The 10,582-nt window shown below is 46.9% G+C and overlaps 1 protein-coding gene across 1 annotated transcript in view; it reads right to left on the bottom strand.

Annotated features, from left to right (window-relative positions):
- The window catches only part of kirrel3a (kirre like nephrin family adhesion molecule 3a), a 102,118-nt gene that overhangs the window by 4,855 nt on the left and 86,681 nt on the right, over nt 1-10,582 (bottom strand). Inside the window, exons 6-14 of the mRNA XM_027015469.3 lie at nt 9,512-9,617; nt 6,166-6,314; nt 5,885-6,012; nt 5,508-5,634; nt 3,006-3,106; nt 2,261-2,459; nt 1,503-1,610; nt 420-529; nt 79-165 (exon numbers count right to left, since the gene is read on the bottom strand). Of these exons, the coding sequence (XP_026871270.3) occupies nt 79-165; nt 420-529; nt 1,503-1,610; nt 2,261-2,459; nt 3,006-3,106; nt 5,508-5,634; nt 5,885-6,012; nt 6,166-6,314; nt 9,512-9,617 (1,115 nt within the window). The remainder of the gene's footprint in view (nt 1-78; nt 166-419; nt 530-1,502; nt 1,611-2,260; nt 2,460-3,005; nt 3,107-5,507; nt 5,635-5,884; nt 6,013-6,165; nt 6,315-9,511; nt 9,618-10,582) is intronic.

The following is a 10,582-nucleotide window of genomic DNA, read 5'->3' as shown; positions in this document are numbered from 1 at the left end:
TCTGGCAAGGGTCCTTAATAAAGACGGACGAATGTGAGTGAGTTCTCCTGGCTGTGCCCGGAAGCCTGTGCCAGTCACCTTAATGTGCTGGAACTCTTGTTCTTCTTCTTGAAGCACCTCCAGCTGCTTCAGAACGGACTCCTGCTGGAACTCACCGCGCTCCATCTCCGGAGGGAGAGACAGGGACAGGGTGGGAGGGGAGGAGAGAGACAAATCGAGAAGGAGAGAGTGTGAGGGAGAGAGATAAAGAGTGCAACAGCTACAGAGCAGCATACCGCAGTAGTACCGATGCCTGTTTCAAAGCGTACAGAATACATATGGTGTGCGTGGTTCCTGAAACAGCACCAGACCACCACACGTACAGGTCTGCTCTGGTCCGGTTTGACTGGCGGACGGAGACCTGCACTGGCAGGACTCACCATCATTTGCTTCATGTTCGTGTGCTCGTCCTGCTCCCGAGTTGCGTTGTGGTCCTTGTGAACAATCTCCACCCGAATGTCATTTTTTGCAGAGACCACCCCTTTGAGACCTGTGAGACATAGCGCTGATTAGCTGGGCCCACAGATTCAGATTCTGTGGAGCTTCAAAAGAGCTGGCCTGCTCTCCTCCCTCTGAGCCGGTCTCGACTGTCCCTGTGCTCTAGTCAGATCACAGCACTCTACTTAGTCTATCAAAGAAACGGGCACTGGCGGTTTTCTCAGAGTCGTGCCGCTAATTTGAAAAAGAGGGAGTTAAAAAGGAAAGAAGAAGAGAAAGGACGTGTCAGAGGACTAGCCGTGTCTTTCATTCAGCCGTAATTGTGCTCGGGAGTTCTCTCTGTCAGGCATGTAACTGCACAGACAGGTGAGCAGGTGCATCTGGGTAGTTGCACACACATGCATCATGCAAACCAGAAAGGAACGTTTGGGGAAAAAAACTTAATGCTGGCTTGTCAAGCCTGCCAGGAGCAAATACAGCCAACATCGGAAAAAAAAGCCACGTTGCATGAAAATGTCTATCACGGGCGAATTTATGTGGAGATAATGTGTGAAAGTTTGATAAATGCAACTTAAAAACCATAAAAGGCAACATTGTTGGAATAATCACAATCACAGAAAGACCAAAATGTTGGTTCTGGCGATCTGACATAATGAATTAAACAGCTTTTGGGATGCAGGGTTGAAAGTAAGCCTTGGAACTTGAGGTTCGCGTCATCTGACATGCGAGACAAAAGTGATAATTGGAATCCCCCCCCCCAAAAAGACACTGTTATATTCATTTAAGAGTACTATCTGTTTTCATGGTGTTATAGAACACAGACCGCTCCGAATACTGTGTCACCATGCCCTGTGGAGTTAGCTTAAAACTCTGATCGTCTCCGAGGACGTGTTCTAAACTCAAGGTGAGGAGCTACTCCAGTGTTATTTTATTCCTTGCCCATTTATCAGTGCCGGAGAGAGTAAGAGAGGACGTGCAAGAGAGAGAGAGAGAGAGAGAGCGAGCAGCAGAGCTTGTGTACTTACTCCTCTGGAGACGAGCACAGCAGAAGGCCCCCAGGGTCCCCATGAGGACCACGAGAGCCAGGAAAGCTCCCACTGCAACCCCAATGATGACGGCCAATCGCAGGGACCCTGTAGAGAACACAGAGTCAGCGGGGGGTTGGGGAGCGGTGCGGTGATCACAGCCACCATGGTAGGAAAAAAAAAAAACCTGCATGCAATCTAGTCCACATGTCCATTTGTCACACGGGAAGATGTAATAAAGCCAGGTGAGAAGCCCTCCTGTGCATCTCGGCGCTGCACAGCGCTACAGGGAGAGCTGGCAAACTGACCCCTTTGAATAAGCCCTCTTTGCTCCTTGGGAGGCAGATCTAATAAATGAAAATGGGGCATCGGTTGAATGAGAAATCACCATCTAATTCCACATAAATATTTCAAAGGGCTCATAAATGCAAGTAAAAGTGATTTAGGGCAATTTAAATTAGATTACAAATTTAGACGTTAGTTCTGAACATCTAAATGCCATTATGGAATTTTGCAGACTTAAATTGTTGACATTTACCCAAGTAAAGGAGCTTATCAGGGACTCACTGACCTTATGCTTGAAATAATCAAGGCAGCCCTTTTAATCACTCTTAAGACAGGGATAAACCAGACTTCACATTCACACACACACATATACACACGTACATACGCACACACACATGTACCAACACACACACGCATACAGCCATACACACATGCGCCCTTGGGCCCGTGAGCATAAAACACAGAACTCCAACCTTGTTCCTTGAGACGGATTATCTCGGTGTCAGAGCCAAAGCTGTTCCATGCCGTGCAGTTGTAGATGGTCTGAAAGTCGGCGGGCACGATGTTGCTCATGGTCAGCGTGGAGATGACTCCCTCCTCTGTACTCACCGTCTCCACAGTGTACCTCCCAGACGTTCCTGACTCTAGCACCGTCTCCTTCCAGGACCAGGCCTTCAAGAAAGTGGAAGGGAATTTTTGGGCTGTGCTGGTCTATAAGAAAAACAATCATCGTCCCTATTCCCTTGGCTCCTCATACAGATGATATGAGGTCCTGGATGAATGCAAACAGCACAGAGGCATAAAACCAGTTTCTAATACACACACACACACACACACACACCCTTAACAGTACTCTAGAGGTACAAAAGAGTGCGGGACAGACATTTCTTTTAGGCACCATTAGTCGAGGGCCATAAAGTTAGCCATGCTTCATAGAATTGTATGTCATATATCATTGCCTATTATTTCCCCTTATTCTGCAGGGCACTGCCCAGCATTCCATATTGGAGGAACTTAGCAAAGGTTTCGTGACGGTGGTGGAGGCTCTTCCTGCTGCAGGCTGGCTGATACTGGGGAGGAGATCCATCTGAACATGAGTACAGACCTCCTGGCTACTGGCCCACCGCTCTATCAATGGCCCATGTTACAGAAGAGAGCCGTTTGTGGCGCAACACAGAGCCAGAGAGAGTGGCAGAGAGGGAGGAGAGGAGCACTTACGATGCGATCCGGAGGTGGCGTGCTGCGGATGAAACACTGGATCTGGCCCTTTTCTCCATACAGGGCTTGCTGGGTCTGGGTGCTGGAGATAGTCGGGGGGCCTGAAAGCACGTGCGACGATCAGTCAGCAAAGTTGGCTCAGATCTGATCTCCGCACACTGCCACACACTCCCACGGGCCCAACACCCTTTCACCCTAACACTCCACTGCCCCACCCTAGCACAACCCACCACCCCGCGGGCCCAACGCCACACCAGCCCCACCACCTACTGCCCCAAGACACCCCACAGTCCCAACACCCCATAGTGCCATGCACTATGGTAGCAAAAGCCAGCCCTCTGCAACGGCCTTTTTATATAAATAAAATGGTGGTTTTAAACTGGTTTTGGTTATTTTAAGATGAGGCCCAGTCTTGTGTCAGTTATTTATTTTTTGAAATGTGTAAATCGCACACAGGAGAGAGATAATGGTGGCAATGATAAGAGCTCAGAATGGCCTTGGCCAGGCACCATTCGAAGGATTGAGGGGTTTTTCCCCTTTACTTTAACCTTTACAAAGCGGGGATGACAGTACCTCCACTCAAGAAACATAATCTCATGAGCTCTCCGCTCTGTGCAAATTCAGGCACCGTTCCCCAGTCCCTTGTTTATAATGTGGATGAAGACTCTTACTTGAAATGATCACAAATGCACAATCACAACAAAGACGTGCATCTTCGTTTCGCCTCTTCCCCGGCAGCAGCTTATTATGTGACCCAAAAAGAAAAACGGATTCTCATTTAACCCGGAAGGCTGAGGTCTCCACGCTGGTCACAGTCCTACCAGTGAAAGCCCGGAACAGCCTGCTATGCTCTCCTGCCCGCTGCAATTTTGCCTCTCCAGAACACGGGGAACAATGTTCGCTTGTCCCCCTCTTAATTACGCATGGCCACAAAGATGCGGATTGGGAAGGGGGAGAGTGTGATAACATCCCACGGCTTTTCAGATAAAGTCCTCCGGGAGAGCCAAACCAATCTGACAGGGGACGGTGGCTGTAAATGAGCACTATAATTAGACAACTTTATCTTACGGCCCCAGCCCTGGCGTGGCCTCTGAACAGGGGAGGGCGAGAGACAGGGAGGCTGTAGAGATTTGTCCGCGCGAATAAGAGGAAAAGGAGGACACAGATCCGGAATCCCAACCATGCGGATATGCACCCCCCCACCCCCCACCCCTTCCCTGTTTCTGGTGCCATGACCCACTAGAACTAATGTTAATTACATGGTCTTTCTGGACTGGGGTTGAATGGGCTGAACAGGGGAGCCTGCTTTCTGAGTGGTTTTTTTTTACTCTTAATACTGCTGGATAATAACTACAGCAGTGAAAACAAAACCACAGATCTGGTGCAGGATCACAGTTCCTTCGTTGTTTTATTGGAATCATTTAGTACGGATGCAGTAATTATCTATACTGTTTTTCATGAGTGGGTATAAAAGGAACTAATTTGGTTATTTGATTAATTTTTCATTATTAGAACTATAATCATATTTTCTTTGCATCCAGATAATCCCTTGGATGTGGGCTATTTAAGCATTAATGTGTCCCTCCGCTCGGCTCTGTATAAAAACTCCATGCAAATATTTGATGAGAGTAATGTTTTCAAAATGACATTAGATACAGTCAAAGAAGCGCGGGCTGTAGCGTTTCGGTACTGTGTCCCCCCCCCAGAGTCACTGGGCAGCAGCCCAGACGGTTGCAGAGACAGTGCCCAGGGAAAGCAATGCAGATGAAGAATTCATACAGCATTAAAGGGACTTATTGCCTCGCCGAAGATGGATTGTGTTACTGCAGTGGCTTAAGGGTGTCAGGCTTTCCATCAGAACAGACAGAATGCATGCCCTGCACGCCTCCTCTCTACTGGTAGCTCGAATAAGTACAGAGAATAAAAGTATGGCATAAGAAATGCTTTCCTTCTTCCACTTGTTAGTATTTGATGCATTTGATAGTATTTTTTAGTATTTGTTTGCATGTTGCCACATGAATTTTATGATTCGGTCACCAAAAGACAATTTCTCCTAAACGGAGGGGTCAGTCAATACATTGAAATCAACTGGACAACCCGGTATATTCCTCAAGGTTCACTGCATAAATACATATGAATCTTGTTTAGGATACATTGATTACTTCGAACAAAATATTTTATTTAACCCAGGCTAAAGGTACCAAAATGTTTAAGCTAAAGCACTATCTGAAAACATCAAGCAAGGCCTAGTGCAGTTTGACTGTAAGAGTACTGGTTAAATAAGTGTTTATGTCAAAGGTGATGTTTTCTAGCAAGCCTATCAAAAAGACCAGTAGACTGCTTCTGGCCTTCGATGACCTCATCTCCCGGTTGCCAGACTAAAATTAGCATGTCATTTTTGAATCGCATAAGGCGTCGATTATGGAATTATGCTCTTGCTGCACTGGCCAATGAACACTCAACACTTTAGTGACCACCTGGGATGAGTTCAAGTGCGTTTACCGTTCACTGTAAGGGTTACTTCCTTCTCCCCAACTCCGACGCGGGGAACCACAGCTCGACACACATATTTCCCAGCGTCCTCTGGTTTCACTGCCTTCAGGGTCAGGGTGTTCTCATTGCTGAGCACCTGCACAAGAGCACGTTGTTTGAGTCACATCTTTGAGACTTTTTAAATATATTTCCTTTTAACTTGCTTGGTTACAGTATTAAGTGAAAATGGACAGATGCAGTGTGCTCTGTAAATGGGACACACATGTGCTGCATGTTTCCACAGTAACACGTGTATCTCCGAACTCTCCCATCTAATGACCACTGCAGTGATCTGCTTAATTACGCTTTAACAGTCAAACTCGGTTCCGTCCCACCATCATGCGTACCACTCCGTGGCCCCGTTTCATCCAAACAATGGTGAGGGAGGGATTCCCTGTCCATGCGCAGTTGAATATGGCGTCTGAGCCCAGGTCCACCTGCAGCGACTGGGGTTCGGCGGCTAGGCGGGGCCCAACTGCAGCGAGAGCAAAGCGCGAGGTCAGTCACTGAAACAGCCAGGCCACATCTACGCCAGTGCTAAAGCTATATCAGCATCACGCATCTATGTCACATCTACGTCAGGGCTGACGCTGTGCACAGAGATGGTGGAGAGGCAAAGTGATCTCACAGTAGACGTCCACGTTGCGGCTGACATTAGTGCTGCCCAGGGCGTTGGCCACCTCGCAGGACACGGGCTCGGTGAAGAAGGAGTGGTCCACCACCACCTCGTAGCTGTCTCCCACCACAGACCTGATCACGCTGCCCCCCTTCGCCCACCTAAGCGGCAACGAAACAATGATGCATCCGCACGCACGCGCACACACACAGAGCGAGAGAGAGAGGGAGGAAAGACAAGCTCCTGAGAACTCTGTGGATCAAAGGCTTTGTGGAAGATGCTTTTTCCCAACCCAATCACTGTGATCATCTCTTATTTACATGGTGTTCTGCAACCACAAAAGGGACATTCAGGATGTCTAATGTAATTTTCGAGACAGCATATACTTTCTTCCCCCCTCATTTGTGTTTTTTTTCCTTGCCATTGCCATCGACAGCACGCGTCTCCTGAAGGAAAGGAATCAAAGATCACATTACAAGATTCTCACATATTACCTCTGCAATTTATCTCCCTTTGATGCCCCTGCTGTTATGCAAAATATGCAAAATATATAAGTTGCCAGTGCAACCGCCAGCAGTAGGCTGGGTAGTGATGGGGAGTTCAGGCACACAGCCGATGGATGATTGGTTGTGTTTTATTAGGGACAAAAAACAATCTAGTGAAATGAAATTCGATTGTGTTTTTGATGTATGTTCAGACTGCAGTTTCAAACAACAGTCCGTTTCTGTACTGGTGCTGTCCAGTGGAGATGGATCCTCGATTAACTCGGAAAAGGAAGGAGAGTGAAAATAGTGAGCTAGTTTCACCTGAAGTAATAGTGTAGATGAGAAAAATGACAGCGTCAGTCTTAAGAGAACAAACACAAAAGACTTATTTTATTTTAAAATCAGGCTGATGGCAAAAATTTGTTTCATCCTTTATCCATATAAAAAATTCTATTTCATCATATCTACATAAGCTGTTTAGAATATTACTGCAAACCTTCGTATCACTGCTAAGAAAAAAGAAAATGTAGCTAACTGATTACTTGGATCTTTGACATTTAAATGTACTGCTGCCTTAGTGTAACTGAATCAAACCCAGAGCAGTATAAGAAATAAAAAAAAATATTCTTGCTCAAAGCCATAGCCGCTTTAAAAGGCTTCGGAAAATACACTCAAACTGTTAACAATAGGCCAATTTTCAATGTTTTCTGAAGCAAGAGGCTTCACACTGAAGAGTTGTGGCAAGCTGATCTCAAGAAAACAAGAAGAGAGGCAATACGTAAACATGGATTCATCTACATCACTAAATGCTGCACGGTGAGCGTGCCATCCAGCGGCGGCGCGACGGAGACGAGATGGGGTTGCTAACGCTGTGATTCAAAATTCAGTAATCTTTTAGTCTGCTCACTGAACCAGCATGGGCGTCTGGCGCGCGCGTCCTCTCTGCCGCGTGAATTATTCAGCGGTGCTCGTGCGTCTACGCGGGAAACGCCGCGACCAGAAGCGGCTGCCTCGGAAAGGAAATCGTTTGGCTTTTTGAGGTAGTGATGGTTCCTGATGAGTCCTGTCTGTCGCGGCATCTCCGTGCCCGGGAATGGGAATGGTGGGTGGCACCTACTGTCTCCGCTAGGACCCCTACACTTTCCCCCATGGGCTGAAACAAACAGCGTGACACAGGGAGGCTGACGCCCGCTGAAGGTGCACCTCGAATCCGTTCGTGTCAAAACCGTTGCACGCGCGCCCCAAACATGCATGACGGAGGAACAGGAGATGACAAATTCGCCTGCAAACAAAGCCTCCAGCGCCAGCGCCAACAGTAATGCATGGAGGAATCTGAAGTGTACTTTATTCGCTGGCAGAGACATAAAAACACACCTTGCCTTCCACCCTTGGGTCCTCTCCTCCATCACCCACACCTTCAACATGGATGAGGGAATCAACAGCAGAAAACCCATATGCTAGGACTGGTTTTCATTCACACAGTTCTCCAGACAAAATATTCTCCACTGGGTTCTGTCTTCTCTGTATAGAGAATCCAGCTGCATGGTTTGAGGGACCTTTTATTATTTTTGTGGTTGAGACTAAAGTGAACCTTCAGACAAAGTACCAACTTTATGGCCTGTCAGGAAAGAAACTCTTGGCCAGATGCATTTGTAGTTGGGCACTTTCCCTGCCCTCCATTCCGAATTCCTTCCTGGTATGTGCTGTTCCTCACTCCCGGAGCAGCGCTGATCCAAGCCTTTGCTTTTCTCTTTAGAACTTAAGCCGCATCTCCAACATGAAGCTAAAAAATTCCATTCCAACTTGCTGTTGGTTTCACATGAGGACGGAACGCCTCACGCAAATGCTATCATGATGAGAGCCATTAATCTCAGCCAGTGCGGCAGAGCAACAGCAAAGAGGACCGCGTAATTTCTTAGAATCAAGATCATATTTTAGTAATGCCCTTGTAAACAGGACAGTAATGGCTTCTGCTGTGACTGCTTCCCTACACGAGGGGCCTAATGCGCACGCCAAGCTGTGTCTCAAAAAACAACTCGTCCCTTAAATGAATGCAAATATTCATGTAAACAAAAATGTGCATGAATATGATATTGGGTAGTGAACAAAATCCTTCCTCTTGTTTTCCTTTCCACAGTCTAATCCCCTTTGAACATGAGTATAATGCCCCAGAGGCTTTCTCCTGCCATCAATAATTAATTTTTTCTTATTGTCATAATTAAATGGGTGGGGGTGGGGGGTGGAGTGGGTGGAGAGAGGGCGGATCAGTTTTATTAACACTGCTCTTGTGCAGCATGCAAATGTGAAGCCGCGCCAACTGTATGCACCCCGTGCTCTAGATCAGCACGGAGCAGAGAGGAGGCCCTGTCCAGCCGCAGGTGACCAGAGGGAAGCAGCCTTGCGGGACGTAGGCAGTCAGGCTAGGGAGAGTCCCGCAGGCCGACATGTCACCCCTGCTTCTCTTTCATTAATAATCAATAACTGCATTGGAAGGGAGAGAGGGAGCTATGAGTTCCTGGGGGGGGGGGGGGTTGAGGCTGTTCTCCTGTTTTAAATGGATCCTGGCTCTGATACCACTGCTTATGATGAAAGAGGAAATGCGTGCTCCCTGGCAAAAATGGTGGAAGACAAAATGTGTGCAGTGAAGGCACTGATAAAAGGTAGTGTAGGAGAGCAAGAGACAGCGAGCGAGAGAGAGAGAGAGAGAGAGAGAGAGAGAGAGAGAGAGAGAGAGAGAGAGACAGCGCACAGATAGTGAGAAAGAGTGAGAGAGAATCCTTGATCACATACCTTACATACCTAGGTGTGTGTGTGTGTGTGTGTGTGTGTGTGTGTGTGTCTGTGTGTGTGAATATACATCTGTGTGCACTCACCTGTAATGAGTGACAGGTGGATTAGCCTTGGCAGAGCAGTGGAACCTGACCAGATTGCCTTCCAAAATAGGCTGTGGCTCCACTGAGAGATTCACCAAAGGGAGGTCTGCATGAGACAGAGGACCATGTCAGCGTTGAGCAACCCCAGCACACAGACAGACAGACACACACACACACACACACACACACACACACACAAAAACAAGCACATCCCCTCTCTCACACACAACTGCTAATGAAACATTCATCAGAAATGTTCTTTGGAGGTAAAAGAACAAAACCTAACAAGTCATTTAAAAAACAGAAATGGCTTGATAATTAATTTTCTCTGTAATAGGAGCTACTCTGCATTAAGATTAACTGGACTTGTTCCTTGCCTGCTAATTGCCAAATTAGAATTTAAATAACTTTTAAAGCCCCTGTGATTAAAGAGAGTGCTTGCTGAAAGTAACAAACACATTGATTATACAATGTAAACAAATGGTGTCTAAATGTACCTGAATCAGGCGAGATATTCAACTGTCAGAACTTTTTCTGATGGCTTTCACAGAAATGAACCAGACCTTAACTAACATTAGCTTGGGACAAGAACATCCAAGCGGAGTGGAAAATGGACAAAGGGGGTATAATGTCTCTATAAATCTTGTTCAAAATTTTGGTGAAGGCTAATGAACGACTAAGTGAAAGGCATGCCTAAGGTGTTTTTTGATAGTGTGGGTCTCCATGTGAGAGGATAAGGCCCACCTGCTAAAGCTATTGAGCTGTCCTTCTGAAACACAGTGAGGTGACTTTAATCATAACCTTCAGACACAACAAAGCAGAGACCCACGGTGAAAGATGAGAACTACCGAAACATTATCATGAAACAGGCAGCGCACCGGTTATTCACAGACCCCACACCAGACTCCATATCTGATCCTACATCAGATGGCCACAGAGGATTCTTTATTCAAGCTTTACTGCCTTTTTTTCTTGCCGATAAAGCTTCTGTTCATTTACCGATTCAGTCAGAGTGATGGTGTCAGACGAGGCCTCTCCACCTGTGGAGCACCTGCCGCAATCACTCAACAC

Source organism: Electrophorus electricus, chromosome 19 (genome assembly GCF_041902795.1).
Source record: "Electrophorus electricus isolate QZ-2024a chromosome 19, ASM4190279v1, whole genome shotgun sequence".
NCBI lineage: Eukaryota > Metazoa > Chordata > Actinopteri > Gymnotiformes > Gymnotidae > Electrophorus > Electrophorus electricus.
This window is presented reverse-complemented; position numbering and strand designations above follow the sequence as displayed.